The sequence below is a fragment of the Furipterus horrens genome, unplaced genomic scaffold (genome assembly GCF_987537825.1).
Source record: "Furipterus horrens unplaced genomic scaffold, mFurHor1.1.pri manual_scaffold_5, whole genome shotgun sequence".
Taxonomy (NCBI): domain Eukaryota; kingdom Metazoa; phylum Chordata; class Mammalia; order Chiroptera; family Furipteridae; genus Furipterus; species Furipterus horrens.
The window spans coordinates 181,951,164-181,975,026 of record NW_028327175.1 but is presented as its reverse complement, the minus strand read 5'-3'; the positions used below and the strand labels follow the sequence as shown (position 1 = coordinate 181,975,026).

Genomic DNA, 23,863 nt, shown 5'->3' with positions numbered 1-23,863 from the left:
GAAATATCTCCCATGTAGCCCTGGCTGGTGTGGCTCAGTGGATTGAGAGCCAGCCTGCAGAACAAGGGGTCACCAGTTTGATTCCCAGTCAGGGCACATACCTGGATTGCAGGCTGGGTCCCCAGTTGGGGGCACATGAGAAGCAACCACACATTGATGTTTCTCTCCCTTTCTTTCTCCCTCCCTTCCCCTCTCTATGAAAAGTAAATCAATAAAATCTTAAAATATCTCCCATGTACAAGGCATTTATCTCCATTTCAGAGCTCCTGGAGAGAATCCAAGAAGAGCTCATATCATATATATCTCAGTCTGGAAGATCAATGGTGGCCCCATTACTCTGGTCATTCTAGTCTATTTGCACCAAATTTTATAGGATCAGTGGTAAACAGGTTGAGGAAACAAGATTACCTGAATCCAATTAAGAGGTTATCATGAGGAGAGGGTTCCTTGGACCAGCTGCTATAGATGCCCCCTTGAAAGGGAGACAAAAAGAGAAGGGGTGGAGGGAGGGAGAAAGCTTGGCTTACTTTAGAAAAAGTTTTTTTGTTTTTTTTAAATATATATTTTATTTATTTATTTTTAGAGAAAGGGGAAGAGAGAGTGAAAGAGAGGGAGAGAAACATCAATGTGTGGTTGCCTCATGCTCGCCCCCAACTTGGGACCTGGCCTGCAACCCAGGCATGTGCCCTGACTGTGAATCGAATCAGCGACCCTTTGGTTCACAGGCTGGCACTCAGTCCACTGAGCCACACCAGCCAGGGAAAGAGAAGGTTTTAATTACTGCTTAAGGATGAGATGGCAATGGAAGAGAAAGAGATTCATATGTTGAAGCAATATTAACACATATATTTGCCATATATACCCTGGATAATTTCAGAGACATGAAAGTTTGGAAAAAGGTAGAGAGAGGGCTGAGTGCAAAGAACATAACTTTTCAGGGGGAAAAAAAATCAACCTTTTAAAATTTTATTTCATTTCTTTCTTTTTTTAAGAGAGAGAAGGGAGGGAGAAAGAGAGGGAGAGAAACATTGATATGAGAAACATTAATTGGCTCCTTTCTGTATGCACCCCAACTGGGAACTGAACCTGTAACCCAGGCATATGCTTTGACCCAAAATCGAAACCACAACCTTTTGGTTTGCAGGACAATGCCCAACCAACTGAGCCACACCAGCCAGGGCTAAATAAATAAATAAATTAATTAATTAATTAATTAATTAAAAAAACTATCTTTAAGTCAAAGCAAATATCTGAGTTTCCAATTAATTTCCTATGTAGCCAACCTCCAAGATGATTCCCAATGACAATGACCTCTGTGCAGTCCTCTCTTAAGATTTATCAGGGTTGGTCTGGGTGACCAATATAATATGGCATAAGTGATATACTTTACTTCTGAGACTAGGTCAGAAAAGATAGTGTGGCTTCAGTGCTCTCCCTCAGATTCATTCATCTGGCGAAGCCAACTGCCATGTTGCAAGCAGTCCTGTGGAGAGGCCCACACTGTGAGCAACTGAGGCCTCTTGGACAACAGCCTGTGAGCAACAGAGGCTTCTTACCAACAGCCACATGAGTGAGCTTCATAATGGATCCTCCAGCCCAGTCAAGCCTTCTTATGACTACAGCCCTGGCGAACCATCTTGAGAGAGACCATAATCCAAAACCATAGATTTGTGACCCTCAGAAACTGTATGAAACAATAAAACAATTTTTAGCCCTGGCTGCGTGGCTCAGTGGATTGAGCATTGGCCTGCGAGCCAAGTGTCGCTGGTTCGATTCCCAGTCAGGGCACATTACTAGGTTGCACGTCAGGTCCCCAGTTAGGGGCACAAGTGAGAGGCAACCACACAGTGATCCTTCTCACCCTCTCTTTCTCCTTTCCCCTCTCTCTAAAAAAATAAAATTAAAAAAAATAATAATAATAAGTTTGGGAGGTAATTTAATAAAAAAAAAAAAAAAACAATTTTTAAGCAGCTAAGTTTTAGGGTACTTTGTTATACAGCCATAGATAGATAACATAACATAGCCTCAAACTAAACAAGTTTGATGGGAAGCTACAGTATATGGTAATATCATGATTTCATCGCCTAGGTGAAAAAAAAGAATCATTTTCAAATTAAAAGTGGTCTGCTGTCCAAGATACCAATAAAAACTAATTAAGTCTAAAGGAACTCTACTGGAGGGAATCAACTGTCCTTCTTCAATACTAATCTAAGGACTGTCACAGGCAAAGAAGCCCCATCAGAAGAGTCCGACAAAGATCTTCCCACTAATTACATTATCTGCCCTAGAGCCACAGACATGAGATGAGGAAAGGGTATGCTTCACATGCTAGCCACAGTGAAGGTGCTGTCCCATATCGAGCAGTCAAGGGTTAAAGTTGAGGTAGCACACTTTTCCCCAGAGATATATGCCTGGCACTAAGCTGAGACTCACAAGATTCTCCCTGAGTTTTCCATACCTCTGAATGCTGGGATAACTGATGCTCACTGAATGCTGATATTTGTATGAATAAAAATGAAGGGATTTAGCAAATCTTGTTCCTGCACACAGTTGTCAAAAAAAATCTGACCTTTACAACAGGAAAAAGAGGGGGGATTTAAAGATTTAAAAAAGAGGCAGGGACTGTCTGATGTATAACAAACCTTTGAAAAATTATGAAGCAGTGAAAATCCCCTACAGGTCCCAACAAAATGTGTCCAATTTGCATTCCAGTAAAGCTTTCCATACATACCATTTGGCTGCTGTGTGTATTTCCAGGCAAATAAATCCCAAGGAATAATCCCACTGGGACCTAAGTCTGATCTCTGATATATTACTGCTCCACAACTCCAGACCAGGCTCCACAAACTGCCTTTTTGGTTCCAAATAACTAAATCAAAGTCATCCTGATAAGCTTTGAAAACAGGCGATGTGAAGAGTGGTTTAATGAATGTTACAACTCAACCTATTATAGACCACAGCACATTATTGGAAGAGAGAGAGAAAGAAAACTCTCATACTTGAACATCCCCAAATGTCTCAAGACCAAATCCAGACATACCTGTCATTCAGCCACACCTGACTATAATATAAAGCCTTATTCAGAGCCTGACTTTGATCAAATGGTTACGATGCATTTGCAAATCTAACATGGGGGGTGAGGGGAAGATACAGTAGAGACTACAATTTTCTGTTTACTTTGAAAACTAGTCCAAACCCATTAAAAAAAAATAACCAATGGAAGCAATAAACACTGAAATGTATTCTGACTTAAAATATTACAAGGAAGAAACACGATAAACAGTACAGTAGCAAAAATTTTTTTCAAGAAGTCAGAAAAATTGACCACCAACACATAAACTAGAGAAAGCAGTGTTAAGAAAAAAAGGAAAACTAGATGTATAGCAAAAACCAAAAGAACTAGAAGTTCAAGCATCCTAGATCCCAGCATCAATTTTCTCCTTCCACAAGAATTTTCACAAAAGAAAAATAAATTTAGAAAAGCCATGCTGAAACATTAACCATAATGACTACTATTAGACAAATCACAATATATAGACACAAGAAGTAGAAACTGATGGCCTAAAAAAGAAAAAGAAAAAAAGAGAGAGAGAGAAGGTAAGTAAAAGGCAGTTAGGAATTCAATAATTTGATGCAGAAGACATCAAAATAAGAAACTATCCTGCCAGATAGCAAAGAAATGGGAACATTAGTTTTAATAACTGTATATAATTTCATCGGTAGTAATGGAATAACACCTGAAATCAGTTTATATAGCACCCTTTACAGAACCAGTCACTCAAGAATTAAGAGTTAGCTCTGTCTCCAGATGGTTATTAAGCAAGCAGGAAAATACACTGGCAATATGCAAGCAAACTGAGACTCCTGTATAGTCAGCAAGATCCAGACAGACCATTGTCTGGTGGAGGATTCTGGACAGCAGATGAAACCTGAAATACCACCATCTACTCTCAAGACCCAAATAGTAAACAATACTCTTTTTGGCAAATCATATTTCAGCCCTGTCTAGGTAGCCCGTTATCAGCTGTGATCACTGTTTGCTGAAGACTTTAGAAGTCATTCTTCAGCACAAAGCTAGAACCACAATGCCTACTTGTCCTAGAAAAGCCATCCAGCTTCTTCAGGAGAAGCATGCTAGGAGCTCCATAAGGAATGGAAGAAGTTATATCATCAAAGTCCTATCCAGTCTCAAAATACTTTGAAGCTATAAAAAATAAATAAAGGAAAAATCGCAACTGTTGGTAAGGATGTGAAGAAACTGGAACCCTCACACATTGCTGCTAGGATTGTAAAATGGTTCAGCCACTGTGGAAAACAGTTTGGCAGTTCCTCGAAAAGTTAAACATAGAGTAATCATATGATCCAGTAATTCCACTCATAGGTATATAATTTCTTTAAAAAAGAAAAGAAAGAAAGAAAACAAGTACTCAAATACATATACACCGATTCCTAGCAGCACCATTAACAACAGCCAAAAGGTAGAAACAGTCCAAATGTCCGTTAGTGGATGAATGGAAAAACAAGCTATAGTATACACACACAATAGAATATCATTCACCATAAAGAGGAATAAAAGTACTGATTCATGCTATAATGTGGATGAACCTCAAAAACACTATGCTAAGTCAAAGAAGCCAGATAAAAAGATCACATATTATATTATTCTATTTATATTAAATATCCAGACTGCAAATTGGTGGTTGCCAAGGTTTGGACAGAAGGAAGAAGGGGAAGCAAATACTTAATGGGTACAGGCTTTCTTTTGGGGGTGAAGAAAATGAACAAGCCCTGGCTGGGTGACTCACTTGGAGCGTCATCCTATACACCAAAAGGTTGCAGGTTCAATCCCTTGTCAGGGCACATGCCTAGGTTGCATGTTCGAACCCTGGTCGGGGCACATATCAGAGGCAATCAATTGATGTTTCTCTCTCACATCAAAGTTTCTCTCTCTCTCCCTTTCTTTCTCTCTAAAATCAATAAACATATCTTTGGGTGATGATTTAAAAGAAGAAAGAAAACAAATTAGGTAGAGGTGGTGGTCGTACAACATTATGAATGTACTAAATGTCACTAAATTGTTTATTTTAATATGGTTAATTTTATGTTTTATGAATTTTACCCCAATATTTTTCAAAAGCTTTTGAAAATGAAAGTAAAGATTTTCTTATCTCTAATTCTACTTTATTTTTCTGAAGTGCTTTAACAGAATATGAGTTTTGCATCTGGGAAACCATAAACAAGTTCCAGTTAAAGCTTGTGATGTCTCCTCTGTAGCTTTTGAAGAGAAAAGAAGTCACCTCAGCCATAGTGCAAAAGGATCATTCTGGATTCTTATAAAAGTGAAGTAGACTTAGTAGCTTTCCACTCACCAAAACTGGTTGCCCTTAAGCAGAAATGTCAGGGAGCCACCTTGGTCTTGCATTCCCACTGGAGGCTTACTGAAACCAAGCTGCTTCAGCTAGCGACAAACTCCTCCTTGGAGACTCTACATCTGCTGAGACTCATATAAAGAGTTCACATTATGAACGACCACAGTAAGGAATTTCTCCCTCCTCCATTACAGCTCAATGCGGAGTTCTCCTGAGACACAGGTACTTCAATCATCTCTTATCTTTGATTCTGAACAAGAGATCCTTTCCCAGTCTTTTCTCCTACCAAAGGATAGTTTAATCTCACCAATGGACAGGATTTTCTGGTAGAAGCACTTCAAATAGTCATTCTTCATATTGTCACTCTGTCTTTCACATTTTTTCTTTCAGATTATTGAAGCAAAGCATTTTCAGAGTATGAGGTCCAATCTGTGATATTTAATACCTGTTGTCATCTTTGCTCCCATTAATAACCTCTCACGCTCCTGGAAGGAGGCCTCAGTTACTCATATCTTTAACTTAAAGACTCCTATAATTGGTAGTTTAAAATATCTACCCTGTCCTCAACCAACTCCATGATGCCATGAAGATACACAACATAACACAAACTTCCTAAAACTCTTCCTCATTGTTTCACTCACTGCTATTTTTCAAAGCTTCCTTTTGGAAAAAAAAAAATCAGCCTCAGAGTCAACAAGAGAGGGCAACAGTGACTCACTACCAAGGGTTCCCAAATCAGTCTGTAGGCTCACAGACACATATCATAAAAGCATCACAGAGAAGTATCCCCATTTCCATTTATTTAAAAAAAAACAAAAAACAAAAAACTGCTCTAATAAAAGTGGTTGTTAATGGTATCAATAATCTGCTTACCCTGTCAGCTTAAGTTGGAGCACTTTAAAAGTTGCCCTTTAGGATACAAATACAATCCTATGACTACTTCTATAGGCAACAGGTGCTATTTCTCTCCCTTAAGACCTGATGGTTTGTACCCCCAAAGTTTCCATCACCCTGAGATGACCTTTTAATAGTATCTAGAATCATGGGTTAACATACTACACTTTACTTCCTCTCACCCCTCCCCCTCACTCATTCCTCTGGGTAGAGCATTCAGAGCTAACTGCTATGTTTGTTAGACTTTTAATTTTTCTATTATCTCTCAGCATCAGAGTTCTGAGAATCACCTAACCCCATCCAAGAATTTCAGCCTGCCCAACTAAACACTGAAACTAAAAAATTCATGTGCTTTTGTCCCAAATAATTACCTTCACACGTACCAAAAACAGCCTGGCTGTGTTAGTGTGTATGACATGTTTTCAGTGGCCCTTCCTATTGAACTTGGGTGTCTAACAACAGGGACCTGTGAAGTCTGCTGTTAGAGAACAACATAACTGGACAGGCAGCCCAGGATCCTCTAAGATCAGCTGCTTTGGTAGACAAAGCAGAATTATAAAGAGAAAGTGTATTATGATTAAAATAATAATTTGTATCCAGGTAAGACAGATTGTCCAGAAACAAGTAAGCTATATTCACCTGTCTCTCGTTCTTCTTTTGCAAATGGCCCACCCAAAAGTTAGCTATCGTTCTGCCCTCATCCACATAAAAAATATATGAATAGTTACCTCATTGCCTTTTTAATATATCATAACCACATTTTAATAGAAGGTTTTACTAACTGTGTAACCTTGAACATGTCACTTAACCTTTCTAAAGCGTGAGTTTTATTTGTAAAAGGGGAATACTTAACAAAGGTCCAGTCTATTTTGTAGGCTGTTACAAAAGGTAAATGAAAAAGTATATGTAAACTGTCACAGCCAAGAGAAGCCTAAGGAGCCATGACAACTAAATGTGATGTGGTATCCTGGATGTAATCCTGAAACAGAAAAAGGCCATTATGTTAAAAACCAAGGAAATCTGAATAAAGTGTTTAAGGCCATAGTAATCAGAACAGCATGGTACTGGCATAAAAACACACACATACATCAATGGAACAGAATAGAGAGAGCCAGAAATAAACTCACACCTTTATAGTCAATTAATATTTGACAGCAGAAGCAAGCACATTCAATGGGCTAAAGATAGTTTATTCAATAAATGTTGTTGGGAAAACTGGACAGATACATGTAGAAAAATGAAAATAGACCACCTTCTTACACCACACACAAGAATAAATTTGAAATGGATTAAAGACTTAAATGTTAGGCCCGAGACCATAAAAAGTCCTAGAAGAAAACATAGGCAGCAAAATCTCAAACACTCCTCATAGTAATTTCTTATTGGATATATCTCCCCAGGCAAGGGAAACAAAATAAAAAATAAACAAACGGGACTATATCAAACTAAAAAGTTTCTGCAGAGCAAAGGAAACCATTAACAAAATAAAAAGACAACACACAGAATGGGAGAACATATTTGCCGCTATATATGATAAAGGGTTAATACCCAAAATCTATACAGAGCTTACAAAACTCAACACTAAACAACCAACCAACCCAATTAGAAAATGGGCAAAGGAAATGAATAGACACTTCAACAAAGAGGTCATACGGATGGCCAACAGACATGGAAAGATGCTCAACATCACTAATCATCAGAGCAATGCAAATTAAAGCCACAATTAAGATACCATCTCACACCTGTCAGAATGGCTATCATCAATAAATCAACAATAAACAAGTGCTGGTGAGGATGTGGAGAAAGGAGAACCTTTCTGCGCTGTTGGTGGGAATGAAGACTCGTGCAGCCACTATGGAAAGCAGTATGGAGATACCTCAAAAAATTTAAAATGGGCCCTGGCTGGTGTGGCTCAGTAGACTGAGCGCTGGCCTGCAAAACAAAGGGTTGTTGGTTTGATTCCCAGTCAGGGCACATGCCTGGGTTGCAGGCCAGGTCCCCAGTTGGCGGTACACGAGGCAACCACACATTGATGTTTCTCTCCCTCTCTTTCTCCCTCCCTTCCCCCTCTTTAAAAATAAATAAATTATATACATATGTATATATATATATTTTTTAAATTAAAAATGGATCTACCTTTTGACCCAGCAATCCCACTTTTGGGAATATATCCAAAGGAACCCAAAACACTAGTTCGAAAGAACATAAGCACCTCTATGTTCATTGCGGTGTTACTTACAATCGCCAAGATATGGAAGCAGCCCAAGTGTCCACCAATAGATGAGTGGATAAAATAACTATGGAACAGTTATACAATGGAATACTCTTTGGCAATAAAAAATAAGAAAATTTTACCCTTGCGATAGTATGGATGGACCTGGAGAACATTATGCTGAGAAGCAGAAGACAGCTAGAGGGAGTGGGGAGGTTAGAGGGTAGAGGTATTGAGCAAAAAGGAAAAAAGACTCATGGACATGAACAACAATGTAGTGATTGCTGGGGGATATGGGGACTAAGTGGTAATGAAGAAAAATACAATAAAGATTAAATTTTTTAAAAACTTCAGTTAATACAACAGAGCGATATTGGTTCATTTATTGTGACAAATGTACCATACTAATATAAAATATTAATAATAAAGGAAATGGTGTGGAGAATATGGAAACTACAATAAATCTAAATCTATTCTAAAATAAAAAGGCTATTTTAAAAAGTAAAAATAAAATGCAAAAGTACCTTATAAATTGTAAAGTTCTAGTCAACTGTAAAATGCCACATAATTTAGTAGATTTAGTCTTTTACATAGATTGTTAGTAAGTAGGCAGCCATTTTAAGTAGCTCATATAACAGAGATAGCTTGAAGAGTTAAGTTCTGGTGTGGAAGAGTCTAGCCCCCAGAAACATCCCAGCTGTTTCCTGCCAGCTGGTGTCTCATGTCTGACTTTCAATAGAGTTGATTTTCTTTGTATAATTATTTTTATCTCTCAACCTGTCTGTATTAGCAAAAGAATGGTTACTTTTTTAAAAGAGACTCTATGCAGGTATATGCTTTTATTTAAGACTGTAAAAAATGAACTTGAAGGCATAGGTATGGCTATTTTATTGGGTCCATTTCTTAACTGGCTGAAATAGATCTGAGAATAGATTTACTCCCAATTTCAAATGTCTCAGACAGACACCCAGAGACAGAATAGGGCAAGTGTACCCAAACCCTGCCAACTCTTGTTCTGCCCTTAAAAAAGAAGAAGAAGAAAGCAAGAGCCCCAGAAGTGCAGGAAATTGTTTCTCAGACGAAAGACAACACTTCCTTTCCCAGAACAATCCATCTCCCACACTGACATCCTGCTCCTGCTATATTTACCCAACCCAAATCTGCCAATGATATACTTCCAGCTGCACTCCTGCCACATGGTCCTGTCACTCAGCCACAGCACTCAGAGGGGAATCTGTCCAGAAGACAGAGCCTCGAAATCACTACACACTAATCCATGCTTCCTCTATCAGTAGTCTTCAGAGTAAAGTGAGACAAAATATGGGCAGTATTACTCCCTGTTTATTTTGGAAGTGACTGGAGAGACAAGAGGTACTTCATTTTATATAGATGCTAATTTTGACTGCTCTCATGGTAGCCAATGGAGGAGCCTAAACAATGAAGGGATTGAAATGGGAAGTTAAAAATAACTCTGTTAATGCTAGCTACCCAAAAAGCATGACTTAATAGTCTCTTCCACTCCATCCTACTAGGATCAAGCTATCAAGTCACCTTATTACAGGGTAAATTCTTCAGTTCTGGATAGATGGATCCAAGGAGTCAAGAATGGGACCATTTCATTCATCCTACCTCACACTACCTTGTAACACACTCTACTGGAAGGGGGAAAGCCCAAACATATACATGTTTCTAACTGAAACAAAAGTTCCCCAAAATAGTACTTATCCTTATTATGTAATGCACTTATACTTTCGATTCTATTTCGTCCCCTTAATGCTTATAGCTTATATCAGAAAGCAAGAAAGTGCTCAAAGGGGTCATAATCTAAGGAACAAAGGAACTAGTTTGAAGGGGCTCTCACTGGCCAAACTTGGAATGACTGAGCACCAAAAATAATCACAAATGTAATTAATTATAAAACATTGAATAAATATTCACAAGCCCAAAGGAGGGGGAACCCCTCATTTACAAACATTAGCAGTCATTAACACTAACTCCTTACTTCGAAAATTGGCAATTAGGGAGAAGAATTAAGCATTTCCCCTGACTTTTTAGGAGAAATTATGGTTCATCCTGCAGTGTATGAAAGAAAAAATTCTTTACAAAGGATGCCAGATAAGAAGTGTAGAAAGAATGTCAATTAGAAAATCATCATTCTTCAACCTCTACTGAACTAAATGATTCTGGCAAAAATTCATCAGTGGATGATCATTAAGTAAAAGAATATTAGAAAACAGGATATTCAGAAGGTGCCAAATTATTACTTCACAGGTTCCTTACTAATTGCAAAGAGAAAAATAAAGTTATCTTACAATGAGAGATATGGCAGTCACCACCAGAAGCAAGTAGTAAAACTTAATGCCACCAATAGTAGGGACAACCTGACAGTATGTGGTGATACAATATGAAGTTCACAGTATCACCTAATGACGTATTTTTGCCAAAAATGTTTAACATGAATCAAATGAAGCCTTTAATCCTAACTTCTAGCATACAGGAAATATAAGGGATAAAGAAACAAGTAAAATGACACGACAATGACAAAGACAAACCCAGAATGTAGAACGTTCTAAAAATAAATGCCCTGGTCTCTTCAAAAAGTTAATGCCAAAAGGAAAAAAAAAGGGTGGAAAAAACTATGTTAGATTTAAAAAGTCTAATGAGATATAACTACCTAATGAGATTAGAATTTTGCTTGGATTTTGACTTATGAAACCAACTACTGTATAACTGCAAAAGGAAATTTGGGGACAACTGGGAAATTTTTAAATATAGAATGCATATTAGCTAATATTGGTAAATTATTGTGAAGTTTCTTAGGTGTGATAATAGTACTATATTTAAGTAGGACAATGTCCTTATTTAGGATGCATGCTGAAGTGTTCAAGGGTGAAATGTCATTATGTCTGCAACTTGTTTGCAAATGGTCTATGAAAAAACCACAATATGGATTGTGCAAGTATGGCTAAATGTTAAAAATTTTGACTTTAAGTGTGGGATGTGAGTGGTCACTGAGATATATTATTTCAATTGTTAGTATGTTTGAAACTTTTCATAATAAAAAATTGAGGAAAAATGCTGTGAAACCGTTTAAAATGATATCACAATCCATTATGGAATACAACCTACAGTCTGAAAGATACCACTTGTAACCCATGGTAAGGAAGTCATAATAATATCTAAGCTCTCACATTATATCAGTTTGGAGCCAGTTTTCTTAAACCTGTGTTTGCCCAAAAAGAAGAATGAACCTTCATGAAAATGCTCATGTGGGATAAGGCTTTTTTACTCTGCAACTCCTTGTCAAGAGTCTCCCAAATTTTATGTATTTTTCTGCCAACTAGTAACTCATTTACTTAATCAGTAGAAATATTCCTACCAATGTCAGGGAAACTTTATTTGTCCTACTTTTAGAGGATTTCCCCCAATTCAGGGCATATACTGTAACAGAGAAGTCCTTTTGATCCTTTTCCTCCACAATTAATGTCCCCAACTACCCTTAGCTTCCAGTTCCCAAGCTGCTTTCCAGGACACCTGGAGGCAAGCTGCATGGCTGACTGCAGAAAAACCCTTGCTCCCACACCACATCTGGCCCTGCCTTTCCACCAAATCAAATGCCAATTTATTGCCCTCTGATGTACAGTCTATCAGTCCACTTCCTGGATGCCCCCACTTCACACTGTGCCAAAAATCCAAAGCAATATTGTGAGTTTCACAAATGGGTAAGTAATTGCTCAATAGGCATGGAACAAGGAAAGGTCAGTTGTAATGAGTGCACATGTGGCAGCCCTTCACAACTTAACCTACAGTAGTATTAGTGGTAACAGAAAGCTGGGATTACAGAAGAGATACAATGAGAAGCCAGCCAACAGGCAGCCAGGAGTGCTTGTCCATCTAAGTCCTTTGGGATCTCTGAAAATGAAAGTGAAGAAACAAAGGCTTCAGAAGGAACATCTTATCACCTAGTTTCCAGAAGCAAAATGAAGAGCTGAAGGTCACTGCTCTCCATTTACCACCCTTTTTCAATGAGGTGATCTGAGCTGAAATGATATATAACCTCCATGTTGTTGTTTACCAAGCTCTATCTTTTAGTGGGTGCCAGGAGAGAAAAGACAAATATACTCACCCTTTCGATAAACATATTCGATATTGCTTTAGAAATTGAGGTGATCAATTAAGCATCCACGAACATAAAGAGGTGGTTAGAGGGGGTAAGGCTGAGACAAATAACTCTTTAATATCTCTCCTAATCAAAACTGCACATTGAATTTCAAACATTTGGCTTCTTCTGAAATCTTCCTGGCACTTGCCATGAGTTTGAGTGGGTGGAAAAGAAAAAAGGGACTCTGCCTGCCTCCATGTTAAAAACAAAGCAGCAGCTGGCTTTTCCTCTTTGTACTCATCTGACTGCTGTCATAGCAAGTTGGGCACATACCCAGAGAATAATTTCAGGCCTCTAAAGAGGTGACTGTGATAAAGAAGACAATGGCAATGAGAATAATACCAGCAACTTTAACACCTACCAGAGACCACACTATCACACTGTCTCTACCCTTCCCTAACCTCTATTAGAAATTAGGTTCCTTTGCGTCTGCCTTTAAGAGCCAAGCTATGAAGAATGTCCCTTTTTACAATCTCCTTTCAAATACATGTAGTAGAAAATGTGCCAGCAGACTAGTTCTGATGGCTAGGTAAGTTGAGTATTAGGAAGAGAAAAAGGAAGAGCTGGACCCATAAAAAGCCAGACTACACAGAGCTGCAGTTTCTCAAATAAGTCATTTTCAAAGAAGTTTAGAAGAAATTCTTTGTTTAGAAATGTCAAGTGAAGACAGTTCAGATCAGTTGGGAAAGGCCCCAGTAACAAGAAATGACAAAGAAAAGTCATTAAAACACAGGCCTTTCGGAGCTAACTTATTTATATAAATATTACCTGGGGAATAAAGTATCACAGTATTTTTATTTTCTCTAACTATGCTGAAATGGCCACAAGTTTGAGGCCAATCAGGCTACCAAGACTCTTAAGATGTCAAAGTCAGTCTGACTGAAACTCAAGTCATATCCTAATGTGTTGCTCAATAATCTCCAAACTAATATAGTCTTATATTTTACTATAGAACAAGAAAATTAAAAAGGGCACTTGGAAACAGATACTTAGGTGTGACCAACCTTGCCTCTTCCAACACTCAGTCCATTACATGAATTTGTCTGCCAATTTTTATTAATTTGGTTCTTTTAGCCTCCACTTAGGCCTTGAACAATTCACAAGCTCAATTCCAAGTAGGACAAAGCTTCTTCTTTTTCTCATACTGATTAATAGTAATATATTGTTTACTCTACTATTCCCCAAACCATAAGCCCCTACAATGAAAGTATGCATTCACTCAGTATGGGAGGTGGTAATTCTAGCAAATCTTTTTTTCAAGTAATGTATCCTTACTGGATCTTTTTCCAAACAGTGAGCACTAAAATTTTTTTTCCCTATACCTCCCCAACTTCCAACTGAAACATTAAAATTCACATATAAGGCATCCTTGGACAATTTTACTTCTACTTAGAAGGCTAGTTCTAAGAAGCCTAGGCCTGATAATGTTAAATACTAGTTCCTCACAGGCTGGCATCCAGACTCTGTTTAAATGTTCTCTGCAAACCTCTGGAGGGTACATGGATTCAAACCTCCTAGCTCAGACTCTTAATTCACAAAGCTTGAGATAGACAGTATCATACAGGTGTGTTTGTCTAGGATAAACTATATTTAAATAAATTTCTGATATATCCACTTTCTTCAGGCACCTGCTTCTCCCTCTTAAACTCAAACACACCATATCTTGCTGTCCAGGTAAGCTCAATAAAGAAATAGCCTATCCCTCAGAATTACTCTATACAAACCAGTAATGCCTTTGGGAACATCTAAACTCTGGCAAGAATGATTTTACAAGAGAAAGTCACATTAGCAAATGTATAAGCTATAATTTCTGTTCATTTCTTTGGCTTGTTTCATTAGCAAAGGTAAGAGCAGGAATAAGAAAAGATGGCAATAGCCCTGGCTGGAGTGGCTTAGCGGACTGAGTGCCAACCTATGGACCAAAAGGTTGTTGGTTTTAGTTCCCAGTCATGTTTCTCTTTCACATAGATGTTTCTCTCCCTCTCTTCATCCCTCCTTTCCCGTCTCTCTAAAATTAAATAAATAAAATCTTAAAAAAAAAAAAAGAAAGATAGCAATAGATTGCTCTCACTCAATACCATCCATTCCACACCTGATAGGGAACCATTTGTCATAGGGTAGAGCACACAAAGTTTAGCCTTGAAATGATCAGCTAGAGCCACTGGTCTTATAAACCAGTGGCTATGAGGGCAGGAAGAAAGTTTTCCTATTTGTCTACCATGACAGATCCAATGCCCAAGTGCCTAAGCAAAATGACTACCTCATACCAAATAGTCAATAAATATTGGTTAGAAGCAATTCAATAAGTCAAATCTTAATGGATCCCAGAAAGAAGATGTCCAAGCAGTTAAAACAGTTCCATAATTACTGCATATGCTTATACTGGACCACAAGACCACCTTAAGTCTTATGTTGAATATTGAATACCCTCATTCCTCAGAGATCCTCAAAATTAAAAAGGCCTGGGGTTAAATCTCCAAAAGCAAACTCACTATCCACTCCAACACTACCCTCAACATAAGACACCACTAAGAAGTCTTCCTCAAGCCCTGGTGCTGAAGGCTTTAAAGTCATTAAGAGGTGATTCCTGCCCTGATTGGTGTGGCTCAGTTGGTTTGGTGTCCTTCAGCAAAGCAAAAGGTCATCAGTTCAATTCCTGGTCAGGACACATGCCTGGGTTGCAACTGATCGATGTTTCTCTCCCTCTGTTTTTCTCTCATTTCCCCTCTCTTTAAAAATAAGTAAATAAAATCTTAAAAAAAAAAAAAGTGATTCCTTAAGAGAAAATTCTGGTTGTAACTTTTAGACTAGTTAGACTTTTAGACTTTTTACAGTGCTCCTCTCCCTCTGCTTTAAACCAAACATTTTCTGGAAAAAAAGATCTCTTTGTAATGATCTAAGTTTAAAAACCAAGCAAGGACAGAGGCAGCCTACATCTGGAGGCAAATGACCACAGCCAAACACCACAAATCACAGTTGACTAGAGCCTTTTCAATGAAGCTCACTGAACAAAAGGTACACTAAGGCTTGCAAACACTTGTCTAGTCAGGGAACAAAGAGATCAAAGACCACAAACCATTTCAGCTAGAAGAATTTTTCTAAACTATCTACTCTCTTCAGACTAAAACCAAGAGCAATATCAAGTATCCTGATATTTCACTTGTCCTTCAATCCCCTATCCCATGCCACTGATCTTACTACACAGTCTAGCTATGAGACTAAAGATATTTCTAATTTGCAAGAGCCCCCACAAGATCTCTAAAAGGATAAAAGGAAATGCATCTTTGGAATCTAAGCCCATGGCAGAGCTCAGGCAGATATAAGGGAGGCAATGGTCCTTCTGCCCCTAAGGCCAGGACACCCTAGCCCTGCAGCCAGCACAGAGTTAACTACCCACCCGCTTTGAGAAGCACAAAGGTACATCACTGCAACATGCCTAACATTTACATTGCCTCTCTCTGCTCATTAAACAGGTTTTGGTTAAATAATGAACAAACTGTATTACAGACTCCGATGAGAATTCCAAAATTATAAATCAACTGGGAAAGCCCAAAGGAGCAGACAGACAGGGAGGGGGGAGAAAGATAATATTGACTAATATAAAGGGCGCAGCTTGACAGTGGATATTCCTGCCACACCTGATCAAACACACTCTGGGGGGGGAGGGAAAAGAGAGCAAGAGAGGGAAGATGGGACAAGACAGACTGAAATTTGCAACCGGAAAAGATTAAAACGGATTCTTTGGGGATAGAGAAAATACATAATATATATTACTATAAATGCAAAACTGTACTAAAAGCTAACTCAAATGTCAAAGATTACAGCTTGAATAAATTTAAATATAAAAGCCATGTGCTTCTGGAGTTAATGAGAGAGACATAAAAAGACAGACTGGGCCAGGAGGCTAAACAGAGCCTTATGCGGCCTTTGCTGGACAATGAGTTTAAAGCACAGCATTGAATACAGTACAGGCTTCCCTTCAGAGTTCTGAGCTCTGAGAAAGAACTGGTAAACCCCATCACCTTTCTAACCTACATTTGCTGTTTTTAAAAATTAAGACATAATTCACATTCCATAAAATTCACCCTTTTGAAGCATACAATTCAATGGTTTTCAGTAATTCGCAGAGTGCTACAACCATAACCACTACCTAATTCCAGAACATTGTCTTCACCCCAAAAAGAAAGCTGTATCCATTCTCCACACCCCTTCCTCACCTCTGGCAATCACACATCTGCTTTAACTTCTTCAGAATAACCTCCTAAAAGGATTCCTAAAAGGGACAACAGTCAAGTCTCACTGGTGGTGAGGGTGGTGAGCAAAGGCTTTATGGAAAGTAGCAATAGGCAAACTTTGCTCTTAGGCATCCTGTATATTCCAAGTGCAACCTTCTCCTAGATTTGGTGTTAGAATATTCTATTACTCTAAATGCTACAGAGCATGAAGTCACCATGCAGTTTTGGCAAATACTGATTGTAAGAGTGGTCCAGAGATACATATTTGTGAGAATAACAGGTATTGATTTAGCCAACCTTACTAGAAACAATAGACTTACTTCTTTCACAATGCTCAGATAATACTCCAGGAGGAATAGGTAGTGCTTATGTTTACAAGAAAAGAAAAAAATCATTTTGGTTTACTGACAATGTCCAATAAACCCCCTATTTCCTACAGTAATATTCTTAACCAACTAAGCCTGCAGAAAGCCTAGAAAAAATGCAAATAGAAAGCCTTTGTAAAAACAGACCATGCCCAAGTCAGTTTCATGAGTTAAATTGAGTGGAAGTCCTAGAATTCCTGCCATACCTCACCCAATCTAAGTAGTACACCATTTCTAGTCACATAGCAAGAGCATTCTCATTAGTTACTCTCTCCAAGTTCAAAATCCTTTCCCAGCCTCCGACCATTAACAGGCTTCCAAAAAAGCAGTCCTCCTGACACCGCCAATCAGAAAAATCTGTTTGTTTCAGTAAAAAAAACAAGAAATTCGTCATGGATTGCAGAGTCCAGGACCACAGGGGCAGCTGATCCATAAACCTGCTCCTAGAAGCCAGCTTGGGGTGGGGGGGTCAAAACCAATCAAAAGACCATGAAACGCTCTATTTCAGGTTCACTCTGTCATTTTCTTAGGCAGGTAATATGCTAAAACCCAACAACAACAGGGCAACCTTGGCAGGCACCATTTCAACATTTGCCATATCTATTTGCCCCTAGAAAATACCAGCACTCTCTTCCTCCTCCAGAGCAAAGCTTGGTAACAACCAGGCACGTTCCTAGTACCACTGACAGAACTAGCTTCTCAGCACATTCTGGTTTTTAGTTTCAAGCAGCAGATAATTTGGATTCCTAACTCAAGGGTATAAGAAAATTAGGCAGCAAACTCAACGAGGTAGCTCTTACATGGTCTACCAATCCCCAAGTCCTGGCCTGTACCACTCACCACAGAGAGAGTCTCTGAGTTGAAGTCTCAGGATATGTCAGGATAGAGAAAACAAGTACGGGATATGGATTGGACAGGCTGTCAGGATAGCAGCAACAGCACAGCCCCTCAACATCCACAGAGTGCCCAAAAGGCTTACAAGGCTACTCCAGTCTGATCTCACCCATTTTAGGGTGTTCCCAACCAATACAACAATCCTAGGTTGTGTATAAAATGTTTGCCAGCCCTGACTGGTGTCACTTGATTTGTTGGGTGTGGTCCCACAAAGCAGAGGGTTGCTGGTTCCAGGTCAGGGCACATGCTTGGGTTGCAGGTGCAGTCCCCAGTCTGGGGTGTATGAGAGAGACAGCTGATCAATGTTTCTCACATAGATGTTTCTCTTTTTTCTTCCCTACCTTCCCCTCTCTAAAAATAAATAAAATCTTAAAATGTTTACCAAATGTTTCCAAATATATTCACTTGTTTAATCCTCTTAACATCTCTTAGATAGTACTCTGAACTACCAAAGAGTTATAAATACCTACTCATGATGTTTTCTTTCTTATTTGGATATGTAAGCTTTATCTGTAAAGTTTAAAAAAAAAATCTGTGCAAGCAACCAACTCTTTCTAAAGCATCAAAGTCACTTACAATATAGGCCATAAAGAACCTGACATCTAGTTGAAACATTAACTCTGCTAAGTAGCTAACAACCACCTCCTCTATATTTGATCCTTCCTGACTAACATTTCCAATGCTTTCAGATAATGTGGAATTTGCGCCTTTAAAGAAAACATGTAGGGAATCCTTAGATAACTTCAGCCAATGTTTAGAAAAGTAATATGAAATTTTTCTCCAGATATTCTCCTATATTCCTCATGAAAGGAGGAAATGCATTTGTTTGTTTATTGTTATTTAATTTGCATAAGCCTAAAAACCAATTTCAATTGTGGTCTTAGATATGTTACCAGCTAAAACCATTCCAGGAATATAACATTGTAGAAGTCCTTACAGTCAACATAGCAACACAGCTCTGAGGCTTTCCCTTTCAGTCTCTTTTGTCCTGTCTTGAAAAACCCAAAGGTATTGAGACTTGCCTCCCCAACAACACACATATATATACACATATATAAGGCAATCCCTAGATACGTTCTCTTCTAATTGTATGAACAGAAGCAATACAGAACAGAGCACTAAACCAGGCATTAGGGAGAAGAATTCTAGTTTTGACTCCACCCCTTAGGATCAGTGTGACCTTAGCTAAATCACTTAAAAGGTCTCTGGGCTTCAACTTCATCCATATAAAGGTACAATATATGCCAAGCCTCCCTTACAGGGTAGTGTAAGAGTTCAATAAGGTAATAAACATGAAAATGGATTTTAAAATTCTAAAAATACACAAAAAGGAACCAAAAAAACCCTGAAATTATTTTCTAGAGGGCGGGCCCCTTGCAGTACAGGCTTCCCCCACTAGGTGAGTGTTCTAGGAACCCATCTGTATCAGTGTACCAGCTGGCATTGTTGTGAGAGGCTGTGTTCAACTTCAGTGAATTTTTTTTAAGACTCTTTCAACATGTTTGCCCATTTCATGATGGTGATTTACAAGTGCACCTGCCTACACTGTGCTGAATTTTCAGCAGTTTTTGACCAAAAACGGCATGATCCCCATGCCACACCCTCCCTATTCACCCAATCTCGCCTGGAGCGACTTCATTTTGTTTTCCCAGACGAAAAAGTCCTCAAAGGGAAACATTTTGCCAATGTGTAAAAGGTGAAACAAAAAATGGCAGAAGCACTAAAAGGCATAAAAATCAACAAGTTCAAAAATTGTTTTGAGCAGTGGAAAAAACATCTCGATAGGTGTACTGCATCAAATGGAGAGTTCTTTGAAAATGACTGAAGTTTAAACATGTAAGAATAAATACACAATTTTTTATAAATAAATTCTAGGGGGATTCTGGGTCCCTCCCTCATAAATATTCCATAAGCTTATTATGATTAGGGAGAAAAGGTGGGAAAAAATTTTCTGAGAACACATGGAGACTGAAAAATCTGCACTACAGAAAGCTAAGGCCCTAAAAGTGACAATGACTATCTACAAGAGAAAGTTTTAGCATTTTGCAAATACTAAAAACTTTATTGGTGCCACCAACTTCCTACCTCATGGCATGCATGAAGTAAACAAAGAAAGTAGTTAAAACAAAACCAAATCAAAAAAATAACCAAAATAACTTATAAACAATGAAGGAAACTTATTGTTGCATGAATGCTAACTCTCCACTAAAGTGAGATGCCCTTATAGGAACTCTAGGAAAAGGACCAGCAATACAATAAACCAGAGGTAATCTATATCCATGGGTCAAAACCTGGCTTACAACCTGTTTCTTTTTTCATTTAAGTATTATCTATGTCTGCTTTCGAGCTACCATGGAAGATTTGAATAGTTTCATAGTTGCTATGGCCTGCAAAGCCTACAATATTTACTTTACAGAAGTCTGTCCATCCCTGTAATAGTTTTTTACAGAAAAAGTTGTCTATCCCTGCAGATATGAGGTCTTACCTGTTATATTGTTTAAGACCTCCTTTAGATGACTGAAACTATGCAGCAGAGGATCCCGTTCTTCATCCTGCAACATATAGGTATTTTTTTTAAAGTCATTGTCAGACAAAGAGGAAAAAGGAATAAAGGACAGATCAAGGGCTCCAGTAAGTTTTTCTTCTTAGGAAAAAAAATGAGCTATACATTTTTCCAGTTCCTTAATCTCTTAATTCATAGAGGTCCTCTGGGCTTACCTAAAATAGTAAGCCCTAAAGTATTAATCTATACCATGACCACAGCACTTATGCTACCACAGATTGCCAGGTCCTTTATATTTGCTACAGTATAAATGTTTGTGTCACCTCAAAACTTAAATGTTGAAATACTAATGTCCAATGTGATAGTATCAGAAAGTGAGGTCTTTAAAAGGTGATGATTAGGTCATGAGGGCAGAGCCCTCATGAATGAAATTAATGCCCTATAGAAGAAGCCCAAGAGAGCTCCCTTGCCCCTTCCATGTGAGGACAGAATGAGAAGTCTGAGACCTGAAGACAGGGCCCACTTGGCCATGATGGCATCCTGATCTCAAACTTCCAGACTCCAGAATTGTGAAAAATAAATTTCTGTTATTTATAAGTTACCTAGTTTGTGGTATTTTGTTATAGCATCCCAAACAGATTAAGACATGTGTGTTATTCTATCTCTTCTCCTTCTTCATACTCATTATATAATAACACGTATTCATTTCAAAGACATTCCTGACTTCATCTCACTTCTAAAACAATCTATTTCTATAAATAAACATGAGAAATTTCCAAACAACAAATTGGAAATGTCTAAATTTGTTTTTACAATTGTACCAAAAAGTGTTCTGTACAACTGTACAAAAAATATCCTTGAGCATACATATGTAACAAAGAAAGCTAGCTTTACAGCAGGTAAATTCCTTATTCATCTGATTGGCAAGATATGGCCTAGTCTATATATAGAAGCTTGCTGAACTCCCAAGGATTACCATCACCAACCATACTCCATGTATAAATAACTAAACTAACTTAAGAGAATTTGACAGCCCTATGGAATTGGAAAATAAGAAATATTTCTGACATTTTTAGGCATTTTAAAGAGGTCCCAAATACTAGCTTAAGTTGTTTGCAAAAACAGTTAGAAGAATGGTATCAGGCCCTGGCCAGATAGCTCAGTTGGTTAGAGCATTGGTTCCAATATGCCAAAGTTGCAGGTTCAATCCCTGGTCAGGGCATATAAAAGAATAAACCAATCAATGTATAAATAAGTGGAACAACAAATCAACATTTCTCTCTCACTCTCTGTCTCTCTCCTCCTTCCTAGCTCTCTCTAAAATCAATTTTTAAAAAGACTGCTTTAATAAATAAATAAAAGAATGGTTTCATCTTTTGGGTCTCGGGAAAAAAGGCAGCTTGTAAATTTGACACTAGTTGGAATAAAACAGAAGGGTCCTTGATATCAAGAACAACTCTGAATTCCTACTATTCTCATTATTACTGGGAAATTGATTACTGTTTTAACCATGCACAGATTCCCAACAACAAATCAGTGACCAAGCTTTCTGCCCATTCCCCACTTACCAATGGAGTATGTGTGCTCCATCGGGCATTTCGTTTGATGGCCCCAACCACAATGTTAATCTCCCCTTGAATGATGTAAATATTCTTATCCACCATCCTGGCAAACCTACGAAAAACAGTTAAGAAAAAAGTCTAGTTAATATTTGCTTATCCAGAGCATATCCATACTTAAACCTATATGCCTGGTAAGGTTAGAATTATAATTTAACATTTCAGTACCAAGATTTCTGGAAGTTTCAAAAAGTATCAATTCACAAAATTTCTCAAAAGGCACCTCAACAATCTCCAGTAAATATATCAAATTCTTCAAAGTTAATTGTCCCCAAAAATCTCTCCTATGAGGCTGTTAGGTATGCAGACACATCTGTGTTCTTAAAGATATATTATCAACATTTCAGATTTTCCCTTTGTTCTTTTTTTATCCATTCAAAAAATAATGAAGGTTCAAGTTAAAAGAAAGAAGGCTGTTAGAAAAGCACATCCATTCTGCCAAGTCAACTCCATAAAACTGGACAGTACCAATGATACAACCTTTGAAAAGTTCTGAAAAGTCAAGTTCATTTGCTTATAGCAGGAAATCTCTAATAAGCAGAATGAAAAGTAGGCTCTTATTAAAACTGCTTCTATATGAGTATCTGAAGTAAAGCTGAAATACTATTTTAGTATTTTAAGTGCTCCCAACCTAACTACCATTTTCTCTGCTGCCTGGAAAAGCACTTAGAAAAGATATTTAATTCTCTCTCCAAGTGAAAATATTTTTTAAACAAAAACAGAATTTCACTCTGGCTGGTGTGGCTTAGTGGGTTGAGTGCCAGCCTGTGAACTGAAAGGTCGCCAGTTTGATTCTCAATCAGGGAACCTGCCTGGGTTGCAGGCCAGATCCCTCAGTGTGGGGAAAAGGGGGGTATGAGAGAGGCAACCAATCGATGTTTCTCTCTCACACATTAACGATTCTCTCTTTCTCCCTCCCTTCCCCTCTCTCTAAAAAATAAATAAATCCTGGCCAGGTAGCTTGGTTGGTTAGAGCACTGTCCCGATATGCCAAGGTTGTGGATTCGATCCCCAGTCCAGTGCACATACAAGAATCAACCAATGAATGCATGAGTTAAGTGGAACAATAAATCGATGTTTCTCTTCCTCAATCTCTCTCTCCCTCCCTTTCTCTAAATAAATAAATAAATATTAAAAATAAAATCTTTAAAGAAAAAGAGACTTGGCTGTTGATTTGTGCTTAATTTGTTTTGGATATATATGTACTTATATATGTGTGTGTTCCCCTCTCTCTTCCCTCCCTCAAATCAATAAATAAAAATTAAAAAATAAAATAAAAATTTAAAAATGCAATATTTAACATGTAGTAAGATATAAAGAGTAACATAATGGCCAGTATCCAGATTAAGAATAGTACAACTGAAGTCTCTGTGTGTCCTCCCTAATCATACCCTCCTCTTTCATTCACAGCTCCCACTATTCTGAATCTGATGTTTATTAAACTTTTATGTTTTTTATACTTTTACTTCATTGGTATGTATCTTTAAACAATATATAGTATTATTCTGCATTTTTATACTTTATATAACTAATATGTTGTATATATTCTACAATTTGCTTTTCCCTTGAAATTTTATGTGAGTCATCCATGTTTTTAAGTGTACTTAATA

The 23,863-nt window shown here is 37.9% G+C and overlaps 1 protein-coding gene across 11 annotated transcripts in view; it reads right to left on the bottom strand.

Annotated features, from left to right (window-relative positions):
* The window catches only part of GBF1 (golgi brefeldin A resistant guanine nucleotide exchange factor 1), a 130,991-nt gene that overhangs the window by 95,769 nt on the left and 11,359 nt on the right, over positions 1–23,863 (bottom strand). For all 11 annotated transcript variants that reach the window (XM_090278482.1, XM_090278484.1, XM_090278485.1 and 8 more), the window contains exons 2-3: positions 22,203–22,308; positions 20,617–20,683 (exon numbers count right to left, since the gene is read on the bottom strand). In XM_090278482.1, the coding sequence (XP_090134608.1) occupies positions 20,617–20,683; positions 22,203–22,298 (163 nt within the window). In that variant the 5' untranslated portion in view covers positions 22,299–22,308. The remainder of the gene's footprint in view (positions 1–20,616; positions 20,684–22,202; positions 22,309–23,863) is intronic.